The 17229-nt window shown below is 48.2% G+C and overlaps 1 protein-coding gene and 1 long non-coding RNA gene across 5 annotated transcripts; one reads left to right on the top strand and one right to left on the bottom strand.

The window, feature by feature from the left end:
* Window positions 1–2537: 2537 nt before the first annotated feature.
* DHRS7B (dehydrogenase/reductase 7B) lies at window positions 2538–15654 on the top strand. Of its 4 annotated transcripts, XM_082772773.1 has the most exons (8): window positions 4104–4424; window positions 5040–5127; window positions 8771–8946; window positions 9641–9756; window positions 10429–10639; window positions 11188–11280; window positions 12745–12897; window positions 13617–15654. In XM_082772773.1, the coding sequence occupies exons 3-8, from the start codon at window positions 8796–8798 to the stop codon at window positions 13820–13822; spliced, it is 930 nt and encodes a 309-aa protein (XP_082628899.1). In that variant the 5' UTR covers window positions 4104–4424; window positions 5040–5127; window positions 8771–8795; the 3' UTR covers window positions 13823–15654. The 4 variants fall into 4 exon arrangements, with proteins under 4 accessions (XP_082628896.1, XP_082628897.1, XP_082628899.1 ...); XM_082772770.1 differs by lacking the exons at window positions 4104–4424; window positions 5040–5127 and adding an exon at window positions 2538–2560; XM_082772771.1 differs by lacking the exons at window positions 4104–4424; window positions 5040–5127 and adding an exon at window positions 3311–3619.
* LOC309884086 lies at window positions 3691–13709 on the bottom strand. Its single transcript, XR_014318549.1, has 3 exons — window positions 13579–13709; window positions 6068–6180; window positions 3691–3949 (listed from the first exon to the last, which is right to left on the bottom strand). It is a non-coding gene; the product is annotated as an uncharacterized lncRNA (long non-coding RNA).
* Window positions 15655–17229: the final 1575 nt, after the last annotated feature.

Raw genomic sequence — 17229 nt, 5'->3', positions numbered from 1 at the left:
AGGAGTTTGGTGTCCTTAAGTCAGGGCCCAGTTCCAAATCAGAATAATGGGCAAAAAATCAAGGCTACCGCCTCGGGTCCATTGCCTGGAAGGGACAGACGTCCTGGGCTGTTTTCAGTCACTCCTATAAACCCAATCTGTGCAAGCAGGGAGTGAAGAAGAGACTGCAGTCTTGCACCAGAGATTGTGACATGAAAATCTTCAAGCGTGCCACAGCCCTTTTAATATTTTCCAGCCAAAGGCATGGTGAAATTGGGAGCTTTCAGTACAAACCAGTTCAATGATGTTTTCCCCGGGGAAGGTTTTGTTACCCTATGGGGATCTCTGCACAGATCTTTGCTCTTAGGGTAAGCAACCTAAGCTTTTCTTAAAAGAGAAACCACTTCCTATATTCCTTGAAAATAGGTGACAAGTAAGAGCTGGAAAGAAGTAGAGCACAAAATTGTTGCCCTAGAGAACAGGGTTAAAAGGCTGTGTGGATGTGCACTCGGTGATGCTTGCAGCAAAGCAGATGTCACCAGCCACAAGTGCAAATACTTCCCTGAGTTTGGAGAGCTTTTCCTCCTCAGAAAGGAACTCCTGCACTTCAGGAGGGCAACAATAGAGCAGCAGGATGTTTGCCAAGGAAGTGTTAAACGCTAAAAGGATTCCAGTCCTTTGCAGTTCTGGGCTGAGACAAAGAGAAAGAAAAGAGGAGAGACTGAGTGCTAATAAAAACAACAGTCGTGGTTTTAAAAGTCTACACCAACATTTACCAGCCAGGCTGCGTGGCCTCCAAAACAAAAGTCCTAGATTCAGGCCAGACTCCTCTCTAATGCTGCTGAGAACAAAGACATGTTGACACAAATCACCCGAACGCCTTTTGGTGTTCTAGGCCACAAAACCAACATGCAATTTGGGAACAAGGAGGTTTAAATCAAAGTTTGTTGCTAATTACATGTGCTAGTTTAATCTAAGATAAAAGATTCCAGTCAAAGCAACAAAATCAAGCCTTATTTCAGTGCATTCATTCTCTAATTGCAGCTCCAGTCTGACTAACCCTTTGCTGTAGGACTCGCCTCTCACACAGGCAACACGGGGCACTTGGTTTCAATCAACTTTGCCAGCACCTGCAGTCTTGTGACGCTAACCGTTCCCTATTAAATTAAATAGGCTGTCAGATACCAGGTAAATTACCACAGGAGCTTGGACGTAGCTCTCAGGCAGCTATGGTCCTGTGAGAAAGTCAGTGCATTAGGCTCTGGCTCATCCTGTCCTGCTTTGTTGAGAAGGATGGTCTGAAAGGGCTTTTCCTAGCTCTGATTTTCAGAAGACCAAGCAGACTGCAGCTTCCAGTAAGGCTGCCATGACACAAATGTACTTCTTGTTTTTCATTTTAATTTGGAGAAGTATAATTATTGATTCTTTCCTTTTGTTTCACATTGGTCCTGAAGCCAGAAAAGTGTTACCATCAAACCTATCAGAAGGTGATTTTTAGGAAGATCTTGAATCCTTTTCTATTTTTTCCTTCAGTATTGATCCCTTACTAATGACAAACAAACATACTGATGCGAACTCATGGCCCCAGTGTGTTTTCCTTATTAGAGAGGCACAAAACGCCGTTACCATATGTAAACTGCTTCAAGTAACTGTCATAAAAAACACACAAACACAACTGCTCACCTCACTGCTGCTCAAAGGGAAAGACACCTGGGATTAACTCCCTTTGTCGCTGGATAACGCCTCTGTAGATGTATCTCCTGCTCACATACGCTGTAGGGAGTAGGAAGAGAAGCTCCTTGTGCCAGGACGAAGCCCTCGGTGCAGGAGCTCCTCACACCACTGAGTCCATCCAGGCTTTGGGATTTGGGCATCACGGGAACCTTGTTTTCCAAAGGCCTGGTCAGATTTGCGCTGTAACCCTGCAGCACCCCGTTGCCCGTTATCAGCTCCACAGCCTTAACAGGAGCTGAGGCTGCGACACTTCAGCCCCAATTCACCTCAAAGGGAAAAGCTCTCGGACCACGGGTGCTGCCTGCGAGCGCTGCTGTGGGGAGCCCGTTTAAGAACCAGGGAACCACCCTGCCCCTGGTCTCGCTGCCCACGCTCTGGGACCGTGATCACGGCCCTGCAGAATGCTGCCTCCTCCTCTTTTATCACAGGATTTCACCATCCCTGCCCCCATAGCCATGCGCTGCCAGCTCTGGGTACACTGCATGCAGCTCCCCTGCCCTTTCAAGCAGGGCTGGCAACGAGCTGGCTCCTCAGGGATCCTTCTGGGAGGCTGAATTATTAATTTCTTTATTATTAATAATAATATTATTATTATTAATTGAACCACTGCCCTAATAGACCCGCAGGCCCAGCCCGGAACAAAGTGAGGCCGGAACCTCCCGCCCGGGGCGCTGTTTCCCGGCCGGACCCAACCCGCGGCCGGACCCACGAGGGCAACGCTGCTGGCCGGCTCCCAGGCCTTCCGGCTCTCCTCCGGCAGGAGCGGCCTGCCATTGGGCGCGCCGCCGGAAGGCCCGCCTCCCCCCGCCGCACTTCCGGCGGTGGCCATGGTGACGGCGGCGGGCAGGTAGGGCCCGAGCCGGGGGGGCCCTGAGGGGACGGGGGCGGCAAAGGGCGGCTGGGGGGGGCCGTGAGGGGCTGGGTTGGTAATCCCGGGGGTTACATTGATAATCCTGAGGGGTTGGATTGGTAATCCTGAAGGGTTACATTGATAGTCCCGGGGGATTGTATTGATAATCCCAGGTGTTGTATTGATAATCCATGAGGGTGTATTGGTAATCCCGGGGGTTGTATTGATAATCCCGGGGGTTATTTTGGCAATCCAGAGGGTTGTATTGATAATCCCAAGGGGGTGTATTGACAATCCCAGGGGTCATATTTATAATCCTGAGGGGGTGTATTGATAATCCCGGGGGTTATTTTGGTAATCCCGGGGGTTGTATTGACAATCCCGGGGGTTATTTTGGTAATCCCGGGGGTTGTATTTATAATCCTGGGGGGGTGTATTGCTAATCCCAGGGGCTATCCTGAGATCTTTTTGGGGTAAAATCATAAATAAATGGCATTAAATGACTCCCGAAATGCTGCGGATTGTCTCCTTCAGGCACTGCTCCAAGTGACAGCGGGGAGGTGGCAGGGTGTTCAAATTGCTCCTTAAGAAGTTAATTCAGAATGTTATAACTGAGCCTTCCCACCTCAGCAGCCCGAGACGACCGATCCTTGTTGCCATCCTCTCACAGACCTGGTGTCCGCCTGCTCCTGCTGCCTAGCACGCCTGGGGCAGTCCTCACCGTCACGCTTTCCATCATTTCTGTTCAGAAGTCTGGCTGGTTCTTGGATTTCTTCTCCCAAACCCCTCCTCCCTTTCTTCTCTGAACAATTATCTTTTACTGAGGAGTTCTGTCCAGGCACTGAATTCCTTCTTAGGCCTTTTGCTGATTTCTAATGCCCTCAGGGTATTTTGCACATCATTTTCTGCTCATGAAGTTTGGAGTGAAAGCAGATAATGTAAGTGCACACAAGCAATTTGTTAATTTATCTGTTTCAATGAGCATAGTCACTTTTTTTTCTCATTAGGTCTTGAGTGAACTTTTTGAACCTTCACTTACCATTCTGTGGTGACCTGGTGAGTCAGAGAAATTGTCAAATTTCCTGTTTGCTTCTATTAAATCACTGATTGAATAGACAATGCTGCCTTCCTTTTTCCCCCTGACCTCAATGTCTATACATTTCATGTCCATTTCTTTCCAAAGCAGTTGGATCACCAAAAACGTTTAGCTGTTGTTAAGCACAAGCAATGCTCACTCTTCTTCCCCGTCAAACACGGCTTGAAAAGGATTTAGTGAATGTGGTTTGCCTGAGGGAATGCCCATTTCCCTGGCAGATACCAGGTGCTGCTGCAGTGTGATGAGCAGCTCATCTCTCAGTCCAGTTCTGCTCAAAGTTCTCAAGAATCCTAAGGAAAGAAATGAAAATTAATTTTTTTCCTTTTAATTAATGAGATAGCCACTTTAGTGTGCACTATAAAACCAGAGTACATCCCAAAACCAATTAAAATAACAGAGTTGCAACCAATTCACAAACTTTGCCTTTTTTTTTTTTTTTTGCTTTTATCAAGAGAACATAAAAAACACCGTTGGACTTGGGGATGCTCTGCATGAAGTACAGGAAATTATTTTTCAGTCCTAGATCTAACCCGACTCTCACCAAAACCTCTACCATTTTGCATTTGCCTCCATCTTTTCAATCCGGGGGTTAAACCACCCCACATCTCAGAGGCCGCACGCCGCCGTCTCCCCGAGCTTTGCTTTCAGAGGCTGTGCGAGCATTGGACGGAGCCCAGCCCGCTGCCTGGCCCGCTGCCAGCGGGTAATTTAAGTCAGCTGGGTCCCCCTGAGAGCCCAGAGGGAGACAGAACCTCGCAGTCCCAGGCAAGTGAGCCCCTTTCCCAGGTAGGATTTGTGCTTTCTTCGGACTAAAGGTGGGAGCTGACAAAGCCCGGAGCCGCTCGCTGCTCGGCAGGCGCTTCCTTAGGAAAAAAAAAACGAGTTTTTCCTTGGTGCCCCCTGCCCCCCCTTTAAATGCCACCTTTTCATTTCTGAAAATAGCCGCCCAGTTGCTGCCATTTGTCATTTAAGGGACAATGTGATTCTAGGTGGCCGAAGCTAAAGGAGAATAGGTCTTGTTTCGAGAAACTTAGCGCGGTTTTGATTGCTTTTAGGACTCGATCTCATCTTTGCTGCCCTCAGTGCACTCTTGACCTTATTAGCTGAGCTCCGTGTTCCTTCTGAAATCATTATCCTGGCTGTCATGGGGTAGCATCCAGTTTTTGTTACAGGGGGAAAGCTCTTCTTAATGGATGTGTGTGATTTATTTTATGCTAAGCCTTTCAGAAAGTTTCCAGTTGCTTGTACTTGCTTTCATTATCAGTGCTCTTATTTCTGCTCTCGATAACCTGCTGGTTCCAATCCTGCATTTTGGAGGGAGAACTGAGAATTTCAGGTTTTTATTTCGACCTGTAAAGAGCAGTGGCTTCTCTCCTGCAGGTAATTTGATGTCATAAATGTTAAATGCCAAGAAAAATTAAGAAATCCCTGCTTTTTCCAGTGTGAGCAGCCACATTTTTGAACACAGGTGAGAGGGGGGATCTCACACCTTGGAGCAAGAGCTCTGGGCTGATCCTGTTCACCTCAAATAAGGTGGTGAAACCAGTGCTCTCCTTGCCAACCCTCTTGTTTTTACTGCGACTCAGCCTTACCTGCCCTGAGGTGCTTTGAGCTACTTCAGAGTTTTATCTGCTTAATTTGGCTTTTATGCTTCTCCTCTTCTCCCAGTGTTTGTTTTGCAAATTAGCATTTCTGTTGATGGGAACCAAGTCTATTTTTTTTTTTTTAATTTGTGATCTCATTCACCTTCAGATCGCATTTGTGATCACATTCACCTTCGCAGCAGTTTTTTCACGTCAAATAATCCCAATACTAAACAGAAAATAATTACTCCGTCAGCTTGCAGCATTTTATTTTTCCTTTCTCCTTTTCCCCAAAATATTCCTGAAAACTGAACAGGATGTCAGAGCTGCCCTGTTACGTCAGCAGCCTAGCAATGGGTTCAATCCCATGGATGCTGTTGAACACACTGCAGCGTGCCTTGAGCTGATTTCCACGGCTTTTTGTTCCGCTGATTCTCATTTTATGATTCCTTTATGTCCGATATTACAAACTCCACTAAGGACTCGTGGTTTTGTGAAGTAAGCTGGGACAGGAAAATAAAGAAAAAAAATATTGCCTTAGGGCTGAAGAGCTGCAAGAATTCTTTCATCTTTCCAAAACAGCTCAGTTTGGCCAGGCACTTGTGTTTCTGAAACCTGGCTGAGCTGGGATTTTCTTTGTTCTGGGGCTCTTTTTAAGGCACCATTTGAGTTCTTTCCTTGGAAAATACCTGCAACTGGACGACCTAATTAAAAAGGATCTGCACCTTTGCTTGGCTATTCCTTCTCACCCTTGCTCCCCTCTTCTGTGCAGTCTTTCTCATTGCCATTCCCTATTTCCCTTCCCCTGTATCAGGAGTTAATTACCTGTTGATTCAGACTCCAGCCTGGAAGCTGCAGAAGCGGGTTGCAGCTGCTGAGTGGGTTCAGGGCTTGCTGCAGCCTTCAGGCAGGCAGAGCTCAGCCAGTTTGCCACGTTCCTGGACACAGGGACAGAAAGAAGAGAAAGAAAACCAATAAAAGGGCTTGGAAAGCTTTTCAAACAGAAAGGATTAAAGGCAGACCTTTGTTTATAAGGTAGATGAATAACAAACGACGCGATTAAGGAGTAAGTTGAGCAGGTGTAACTGGTTCATGCTGGTGAGCAACGGGTGCTGCAGGACCAGAACACAGCTGGCTGTGTTGGTGGGCTTGGGGGCTCTTCTCCACCAGCCCCTGAGGCTTTGAGCCCTTGCAAACTCAACCTTCATTTTGCCAAAGAACAGGAAAAACCCATGCCCTAAACAAAGGTGGGAATGCCTCCCATCGCCTGGGGTGGTTTAGTGAGGAAAAGGGATCGGAAGAGCTCCCTCTTACCAGCTCTGTGCCTCTGCATTTTACCAAAACCAGAAGCAAAAACAGATTTCTGAAATTTGTCAGCTTCAATGCAGGCTCGTGAGAGAAGTGCCACTCCACCTGTCTGCTCCCGCTTTGGAAATACTCAGAGGTCCTAAATGGGAGCTGGATATTTTTGATTCCAAACTGCCCTGAAAGCCACGCTGGTCGATGTCAGCACCTGTCGGCCCTGCCCACCTCTTGTCTTCGGAATCTCACGAGAGCCTTAGGAGCAGAAAAGGACAACAAAGAAGCAGCTGCAGTAAGTGACCAGCTGCACAAGGCAGTAGAAGCACCTCCTGCTTATCAAGCCAAAAGAGGGCCAGCAGCCCCGTATCTAAACAGCTCTTCCCCAGGAATTATTTTTTTGGGGGGAATTCTGCACTCTCCTCACGTTAAACAACTCCACCAGGCTGCTTTGTAAATCAGCACAAACCACACCGTTTCTGCACGCTCAGCACTGAGAGGTGGAGGAATAAGACACTGAACAGCTGGGCGCTCTGCTCGTGCGCTGCTTCGCGACGGAATGAGTTTAATCCTTCTCCCAGCTCTCTGATTTCTCACTGCGGGCACACTCCCTGTGCCCCAGGGGAGCCTGTGCCCTGGCTGCCTCTCTGCAGCGCGTTACACAACGAGGCACTCTGTAAAGATCCACGAGTTAGCTCAGGAAGCTCCACAGTAGCTGGAGAAGAGCTGTGAGCCAGCTCGACAGCTTCGCTTTTAGATCTTGTCACGCTTATTTAGCGCTAGATGAGCCCTGTGTGTGTGATTTTGTTCTAGCTGTACGTCCACAACTACTTTATACAGCTCATTACTGGTCGAGCAAGCTGGCCCTGCTCGCTGACCAGCTACCTGAGGAATCCTGTCCAAGCCCCTGATGGAAATCCAGGCGAGCACGGCCTTTTCCACATCAGCTGTGTCCCACGACTAGTACAGCCTCTGCCATCCCTTCAGCCCCATCCAAACTCAGTACTTCTTAACGACCCCGATTATGGCTTATTATTATTACACACCTATCATTTTCTACTTCTCATGCTCTTCTTTTGTGTTTGAAGTACTGCATAAGTTGTCTGCCCAATCCCTGCCAGTATCTTCCTGGTGGAGAACTGTCTTGCAGCGCTCAAACTATCTGCAAAACAGGGAAAATATGCCAATACCTGGCTTTGGCTCTACGTGCAACCCAAAAGATGTACAAACTCGAGGAAGGGGTTGTAACTGGGTTGCCTTTCCTCTGAAAACAAGCCTAAAAGCTTGGGGGTACACACAGTGGGAAACTCAGTGACCTTTTTACCAGCAAAGATATCACTTACTCTTTGGCCACCTAGGAAGCTGTAACATAAACTCCTTGCCTGAAGGCGATGGCTTAGCAAGGAGATTGGGGCTAGGCATTGACATCAGAACCCAATTCCAGGCTGAGCTTGGTCCTGAGGATACCTTCAGCTTGGGTTTCATTCACACAGGTTTAGTTTCAAGGCATCGGAACACAGGCTCATGCTGCTAACAAACGGCACGATTAATGTTGGCATTAAAGAGCACGAATGTAGGCTTCAGCTGCTAGATTGGACATGGGGCTCATTTCAGTCAGATAACTGCTCTCTCCCAGCAGGTTCTGAAAGACACGGGAGATGGAGGCACAGATTTCAGGGCATTGAGCAAATAATGTGCTCGGAGAGAAAGCTTTATTCTGCGTCTCCTGAATGTAGAGGGGGTTATATCCACCTGGGATAACGCACAGTAATGGGTCTCTGGCACATAGACATGGTAGCATGGGCTGTTCTAGAGAAATCTAAGAGGTTTTGTTACAATCAGAAGCATGCAGAGACATATCCCAGCCCTGAAGAGCTTTCATTTAATTTCATAGTTTATACAAGGGATGGAATTTAGAGCAAAATGGAAAAGCACGTGGGAACAGCATCCCGCGGCCCACGTTTGTTACATGGTGCTTACAAGATCTGATACCAAGCATCCTGCTGGGATGGTCAGGTTAGCATTTACATGCTTAAAATTGGGTACAGATGTGAACTTTTGGAAGCCCAGATAAAAGATTGAGGAAATCTGTTGAAGATACTTCTGTATGGCGTTTGGTTTAACGGTGGTCTAAGGCAGGGGTAGGAAAAAGCATTTCCCAAGTTTTCAAGCCTCTGCTAATTTTCTTATCAGTAAAGGGGCCTGTTTCCTTTCATCTTATGGCTCTAGGAAGACTGCTGAGAAAGGAAGACTCATGGATCTCACATCCACCGTCATCATCCCACTGCTCTTTGGCAGCCTGGGGCTCTTCGCCCTTTTTCGGCTGCTGCAGTGGATGCGGATGCGAACTTACCTGCAGGGAGCAGTGGTGGTGGTCACCGGGGCCACCTCTGGCCTGGGAAAAGGTAGGTACTGACAGAAGGGTGCCAAAGGCAGGATAAGGAGCGCGAATTTTGGTGCAAAAAGAGTCTCAACATTTGTAGAGGGAAATTTTATCCGCCCTCCAGTTGGCATAAACTGGAGCTCATCAAGGCAAGAAACACGCTGGGCCTTCCTGTGCTCTGAGGGCTCTTCTCTCTAAATCTTTAGAAAGCCAGGAAGTCAAATTGTTTCTGTAAAACTTCCCACGTCAATTGTTCTGCATTTACTTTGGTTGGTGTATTTCTGGTGCCCTGCCATCCTTTCCCTTCCTTCTCCAACCCCAAGTACCTTTTCTCTTGCGGTACAAATCCATCTATTGACATTAAAACTCTCGGCAGTATTAATCTAACTTTTCTTCCTAATATAAGCCACTTTTTCTCCAAATATATATTTTTGAGTGAGTGGTATGTTTTCTAATTCTGCTTTACTTTAAAGCAGCTTTGTGTCTCTCCTCAAGAAGAGATGATAGGAGTGTTTCAGGAGAGAGCTTCCAGCTGTGATACGCTGGGCAGATGGAGCGCTGTATATTCCTGGCTGTTCCTTTCCACGGTTTTCCTGCTCAGGAATACCAAAGCCACCCCAGACCCTTGCTAGCTAAAAGTTCTAGCCTGCCATCAAACATCACGTGCTGTTTGTCTCTGGCATTCAGATCTTTTCTTTTCCTTCCTTCCTCCAAAGAATGCGCAAAAGCCTTCCACGCAGCTGGCTCTAGGCTGGTGCTCTGCGGCAGAGACAGCGAGAAACTCAAAGACCTGGCTCAGGAGCTTTCTACCATGACCAATCACCGAAAGAACGTAAGTGTGGGAGAAGGGAAGGCTGCTCGTCCCATGCAGCTGGGATTTCCGTTCAGGCTGCTACAGAAGTTAGAGCTGCTTGCGGGTTGTTGTGTTGAGCAATAGGAAAAATGCAACTCTGTGGTTAGGGATAGATATTGCTAGAGGAGTACACGGAGCTGACACGTCGTATCTTGTAAAAACCTGACAAAAATGAGCCAGCTGAAAGACTCCTGTTCCCTTGTAGTGGGGGTGAACACGTAACCGAGTGCGGAGTCCCCAGGCCCCCCTGCACCCTTATACCATGGACTGAATCTGGAGAAGTGACTTTCTTTGTCTTGGCTTTTAGTTTCGACATCTAGTTCTGCTGGAAGTGGATAGCAAAGGTATTGCTGGCTTCTGAGGAAAGATATGAGTTTGCTTTTGACTACATCAGATGCATTTTCTTTAGTAACATGATAGCAAACTTTAGCACTCAAGGAAGATCTCACTTGGTTTAAGGAACAGGCTACAGCAGCAGAAAAACACCCGAGTACAAGCTGCTTCTGTCACATATTCCTGTCTCTGACTACAGAAGGTTTAGATGGCCCCTCCTCTGCATGGGAAATCCCATCCCTCCTCAAAGTCAGGAGCATGAACGTAAGCACGTTCAGCACCCCCTGAACATCTTTTTGCTAACTTTTGTTTACTCAGCTACACGAACCCCACACCGTGGTATTTGACCTTTCGGACACTAAAAGCATCCTAAACGCCGCAGAATTGATCCTGAAGCACTCGGGCCACGTGGACATCCTGATTAACAACGCAGGCATCAGTTACCGGGGCACGATCGTAGACACGGGGCTGGATGTGGACAAGAAAGTGATGGAAACAAATTACTTCGGTCCTATAGCCCTCACCAAAGGTATTTGTGATTCACGGTACAGGAGGACAGTGGCTGGTACCTTCTGCAGGCCACCACAGCTAAGCACAGCTCATATCCTGTTTGTAATTGTATTTGGCACAGAACAATACGAGGGGAGGAGAGTTTTGTTTTACGGGCAGGCCTAAAGTTGGTTATTGGGCACGATTGCACGAGAAGTACCTGATGAGAGATGATGCCTCGTTTAAAACACCTCCTGACTCTAGTCTGCCACGAACTTCTGAAGAGAGACGTGGCTAGCCTGTCTGCTCTGATAAAACCTGGGGGAACTGAGTCTGGGCTCTAGGCGAGGCTGTGAGCTTCCTGAGGCAGGTTCTCTGCTTATACATAAAGTTCATCCTGGAGGGTGCGAGCTGCAGGAACTGGAAAGATGCACTGGTGGCAGAAAAGAGCAAGTGCTGCTGACTATGCCTGTGGGAGACAACAGCGACTGCAAGGCCTTTGTGCAGCCTCATAGGTTTAACAAACGCACTGATTCTCAACAGCAGCAATGGTAGAACTGTTATTGTTATTCTTTTCTCTCTTGCTAGCACTTCTCCCCTCCATGATCAAGAGGAGACAAGGCCACATCGTGGCTATCAGCAGTGTTCAAGGCAAAATAAGCATTCCCTTCCGATCAGCATGTAAGTACGTCCACACAAGGTGAGGAAGATATTTGGGGGACCTGACTGAAGGAACAACTCCACATTTAGCTCTTCATAGAGCTGGCTGCATGCAGGAAAGGCAGGGCTGTAAATTATCCTTAGTATGGTTATCACACTAAGAAACCTCTGACAGCTGTTGAGGAAGACACGCTCAAATACAAAATCTTAGCCCTGTCCTGAAGTTGTTTCAGGATGGAGAAAGAGAATAAGGAATGTGATCCTTGCTTAGAATTTTGGTCTTCTGTGTGACATTCCTATCTTAATATTTGAGAGTCCCAGTAAACTTCCTAGCCCTTACGACTGCTTTGCTCCCTAATTTTATTGCTTTTTATGCTTGCTGTTTGTCTGATTAATATTCTGTAAGTAGGAACTTTTTGGTTTAATAACTAGTGAAGTGCCGTGGTAGAACCAATACCAAAATAAAAGCTCGAACAGTTACCTTGATCCAGAAGACTCTTTATGCTAAATCAGATGTACCAAGAAATAATATTGGTGAGATTACTGGAAGAAGCCTTACAAAAGATAGAAGAGTATTTGGCATAAAAGCATCTGTAATAATTGAAAATAAACAGGAAAATGGAAAATTACACTGGGGATGGCATAAAACTGGTAGGGCATAGTGCTGAGCGCACGAGAGCCTGGAACACCTGGGCCGTCAGGGCCTGCTGATGGTGTGGGTATGATTGCACCAAGAAACGTGTTCTGAAGAGCTGCCGGAGTGCTTACACCATGAGCAGAGCCCCATGGACCGGGCAGCAGGGGCTCAGCTCGTGCCAGTAGGTCCTCAGATAGGGCACGCAGCCTGTGCTGAGTTCTGCTGGTGTCAACCCTGCAGCTGTGGTGAGCAGTCACAGCGGTAGCAAACAAGCACACAGGGAAAGTGAGCAAGCAAAAGGAGTTGCCCAGCCACTGAACAAGGGGAACTCCTGCCCTAGGCCACACAACTTCCCGTGTGCTTGCGTGATCAGGGTTTGACTTTCGTGCAGCCAGGCCATGAACCTGCTCGGTCCATAGTGCTTAGCACAGGCAGGCCAGCAGGGTGCTCAGCAGCAAATGTCAGCCCTGCCTGCCTTTCCTGGGCATCTCGTTCCCCCAGCCCCAGTCAGTCTTATCAAACGCTTGCCAAGACAGTCTTCACGTCTCCTTTATCACGAGTGGGAGGCAGCTTGGGTTCACTCCATAATGCTTTGGCATGGCTGAGATATTAAGCTCAGGATCCCAGCCAGTTTCCAACTTGAGTATTTACATTTTGCCTTCCTAAATTGCCTCTCACTCCCACTACCTGTTGCTGCCATTCACTAAAAACAACTAGAAGCTGGCGAACAGCTACTGGGTTCTTGCTGAGAAGCGGTTGCGCTTCAGTGAAAGACCCATTCAGGGGAAGGAACCACTCCTCAGCTCTGCTCCTTCCCCTTAGGGCTTATCCCTTTTCCTGTTTTCCAGATGCTGCCTCTAAACATGCTACCCAGGCCTTCTTTGATTGTCTGCGAGCAGAGGTCGAGCAGTACGAGATCGATGTGACGGTTATAAGCCCCGGATACATTCAGACCAACCTTTCTCTCAATGCTGTAACAGCAGACGGATCTCGCTACGGAGGTGAGATGTGATTTTGTGTCCTGTATCTAAAGCATCTCCACCTCCCTGAGTTACTCCAACATATGCTTGCAGTGTACAGCCTCTGATGGGGACAGGTTAGTCCTGAAGTATCAAAAGACAACTTTGGATGCAGGGTAGGAAGAGCAACCCCCCACAATTAGCCTTCATGAACAGCAACTACCTCGGGGTTACTGAGTCTTTAGGATATTTTATAGGGAACATAAACCTAAGCATTGTCTTTGAAGGACCTTTTTGCACCCTCCATTCATCCATTCTTCCTGGAGCTTGAGACGTGAACACAAAGCTCTCTAGACCTATAATGTACATATCCTAGGAAATCTGCTAGGTTTGAGGGGAGACAAACTCCAGTTACTGCCCTGTAGGTTCAGCTGAGCAGTAGTGCGGAGGAGAGGTGTATGTGCTTCTCTCTAACATCAATTGACACTCAAAATGAGAAAAATGTACTGAAGCATTCAACTGTGAGCCTTATCTTCAGAAATAGACCACGAGGCTCGTGTAGGTGCAGCCTGGATGTCAGGAGGAGCACGTGCTGACTTCTAGCCCAGCCACGAACTCCACCTGCCTGTGGTCCCATACGCAGCTAGTGCAAAACCAAGAACTAGACCAGGAACCAAGTGCAGTTAGTGCATTCCTAGGAAAGGTGCTGAAGTGTGGGCTCACCTGCTGATGTTGGTGTTTCCTTGGCTTTGTTTTGGCAGTCATGGACAAGAACACCGCCGAAGGCCAGACAGCCGCAGAGGTCGCTCAGGTGGTTCTCAGTGCAGTGGGGCAGAAGAAGAAGGAAGTTCTCGTAGCTGGCCTGATGCCCTCGCTGGCTGTCTACCTACGAAATCTCTTCCCCAGGCTCTTCTTTGACTTAATGGCAGCTAGAGCTAAAAAGGAGAGAAAAGCAAAGGACTCCTAGAGCTCAGCTCGCTCTTGAGCAGTAACTGTAGGGAGAGGCTAACCCCCTGCAGTTGGCAGGGACATCAGCAGAAGTGCTCCTGCAGGAAAACCCTTTCTGAAGATGCTGCAACTTACCATTGCATGGGGAGGGGGAAGCAGTTTCCTCCACAACAGGGCAGGCCCACGTGCCAGAAGACAGCACCTAAGCCTCACCCGAAGAAGGGTGCTTGGAACAAAGCCCAAAGGAGAGCTGAGGCTGCAGGGGAGGGTAACTCAAGGCACACACCTTACAGGAGAGGTCAGCACTTCACCTCACCTCACCCCAGGCACACTCAGCTTTACTGGCTTGCTACAAATAAAACCCACCTGGTTTGCCTTCGTGCAGGCAGATTTTAGCTTTCCCCACCCCATGGCCCCTGTGAAATACGGAGCTGGGAGCTCTCGTGATCAATGTCTCCTTCCCACTCCTTCCAATCTTATCCAAAACACGTTGCTTGAAGTGGAAAGCTTCAGAGCCTCTGCTTGTTAACGTGCCAAATCATCTGATATGTTAAGCTAAAACTAATCCCAGTGCCACTTTTAAAAAAGTAACTGATGTAGAATGCAAGTTTTATTTGGGAACGATGTTATCTGCCTGAATCACGCCTTACTGAGGTGCAGCCATCCCACTCTGCACTACCTGACAGTGCAGTATTAACCCCAGCACAAGTTCGTGAAGAGGAAGCATCAAAACAGATTAAAACATTAAAACAGATTAAAAAATAGCACAGCAAGGTATGTTGTTGAGTGTAAATACCCTGCACCTGATAGCACACCTGGCTCACCCACAGGCCTAGAGCACAGAGGAGGTGTGATTCTTTAGATGCCTGGCAAGCAAAGAAGAATCTGTGTGTGTAGGGTGGACAACACAGGAAACAGGCCCGTAGTTCTCGCCTGTTTTAAGGCAATCACAGCTGCCAGTTCTGGTCGCATCCAGGGAGGGGAGGAGATCTGCCTGACCAGGCACCACGGGCTCCAGGGAGTCGAGCAGCCCGAGGAAGCGCCATACCCCGTTCTCCATCCCTTCCCTTGTTCCCATGCAGCATAAAGCTTCTTCCTCCTCCCAGAGGGACATGGCCTGCCCTGTCTGATCCCAGCAACACTGGGAAAAAAGAGAGTCTGGGCCGAGATAGTTCAGAAAGGTTAGAAATACATAAATGTGTTAACTGAAATGCAGCCTACGTGTAGGGGCCTGGGCCTAGACCCCTGCTGCCACCTCCATGCACTTCTCAGCATTCTCCCTGTGTACTGCCGCGTATGTCCTGCCTGGGAGCACCCCTCTGATGACAAATAAATTACGTTGCCATGAACTGCATCCTTTGTTCTACTTCACTCCTCGCTGCCCATAACTGCAGGAAGAGAGATCATTTTTTCCTGTATAAAACCAAGGCATTACCTCCTCTCCCTCCCTACAAGGAGAGCTTCTCTAATTGTTAGGTGTGCTTTTCCTTTCATGTGCTGCACGTTCAGGCCTTTCATTTCTTGGTGAAGTGCAGTATTCCTGCCAGGCTTGTCCAACCGCTCTGTCATCCAATGGTTCAAACTGTGGCAACCCAGAAAGGATGAAGGGGCCACTTGGCGTTTCTGCCTTATCTTCCAGGGCGTTGAGGGGTACACAAAGCAGCAGACCTGAGGAAAAAAAAATAGGGAATTACTGCAGCTACTGTGCACAGAATTACAGCTCCGAGTCAGATTCCTGAGGGTGCACACACTCCCCTTTGAAAGGAAATTCCCCCTTTTTCACAAGGAGCCCTTCCCACATTTATTTCTTCTCTACCTGAGAAGAGCGAAAGGTTTTTAAAGCAGACCCACCTGTTGTGATAGCTACGCTGACTTCTTCGCTTTTCCTCCTGCAATAAGAGACCACAGGAAACTTGCTCATCTCTAACCCTGGAGCCTTTGATGCAAGCCATGCTCTCAAGGAGGCTACCGGGAGTTAGGACTTCTGGCAGAGGGATCAGTCCAGGCAAGGGAAAGCTTAACACAAAAAAAAATAATCCAGGACCACAGAGGTTTAGTGGGGAAAAAGAAATAGCCCTGACAGTTCTTCTGCAATGGTCAAAAAAAAAAAAAAAAAGAGCAGGAATGCTTTATGTGGCTAGACGAGGATATTTTGGGGCCTCCTGCTGTAGCTAATAGATTCATTATTGCTGCAGATCTGCCACTAGTTTAAAATTCATCCAGCAGACAGACAGGACTGAAGGAACAAGCAATGTCAGGGCTCAAAAAGTAGCTGCCCAGCAGTCTGAGGCTCGCCACAGAAAGATGAAGCAGTTGCATTTCTTCCCCTCCGCCTTGCCAAGGCAACTGTATATTGTTGCTATAAATAGAGATGCTCTGGATCCCGACTTCTTTTAACCTTGGAGCGAGGCGACTCACCCACTGTACCAGCAAGAGGCCAAGGCTTTAAACAGGGCCGTTGCCACCTAGAAAAGCCTTGATGCCACAGAAATTCCTCTAACCTGGCTGCCTGCGTGGGTGGTGAAAGGATTGTTCAGGACTCCTCGCAAATGCCACTTGCCCAGCACGTGCCCAGCCGGGACGCATGCCCCGCTGACAGAAAACCCATATCAGCAGAAAAACGCACGTCGGAGCCTTTGCCAGAAAAGCCTGCTGCAGCCCGGAGGCGGGGGGAGCTCGCGCTGCCTGCCTCCTGTTGCAATTTGAAGAGATAAAGATAGAACCAAAGTTGGTTTCTGACCTCATGAGGCTGCCTCCCAAGGTCAGCGCCTCGGCTGCGGAGGTCGGGCTGCAGCTGGCATTTACGGGCGAGCAGTACACCTGAAAGCAGGCAGGTTTTATTGCAGGGCCTCGCTGCTGTATCCAGCTCATAACCCTTGAAGCCGTGCCAAGCTGGCCTTCTCAACGCAAGCCACACCTATTTTCCATCTGCTAGGAAGAGATTAGAGAAAGCAAGCCCCGTCTTTAAAAATTAACTGGCAGATCTTGCAAACCAGTAAACGCTTTCCATTCAAAGAGCAAGATTTTGACAGCTTTGAGGTAGAAGTTGAATTCACGCAGAAGGCTGAATTCTAGAATTTCAGGTAACACAGCTAAAAGACACAACCACCTGGCTGCCTTGCAGCAGCAGGCAGCTCCAGAAGTGTGTTCCAAGCCAGACCAGTGGAATCACACAGTAGGAGTGCAGCTGTCCAAGTGCCAGTGGGAGTAAAGGAGGCAAAAGGTAAGAGACTCGACTCCCACCCTGGCAGTCCTCAGCTGTACATGCGCCAGAACATTTCAGTGAGGACGTATCCATCTTGTGAAGAATTGTGCCGTGTGTTTTGAGCTGGAAACATCTCCCTTGGGCAAAGTAATAGCTGGAAGATGGCAGGGCAGCAGAAGATTTGGGCCCTGCTAGCCCCCAGCATCAGTATTTGTGCAGTT

The sequence above is a fragment of the Aythya marila genome (genome assembly GCF_965140915.1).
Source record: "Aythya marila genome assembly, chromosome: 15".
NCBI lineage: Eukaryota > Metazoa > Chordata > Aves > Anseriformes > Anatidae > Aythya > Aythya marila.
The sequence above is the reverse complement of the archived record's forward strand: the minus strand, read 5'-3'. Positions and strand labels throughout refer to the sequence as shown.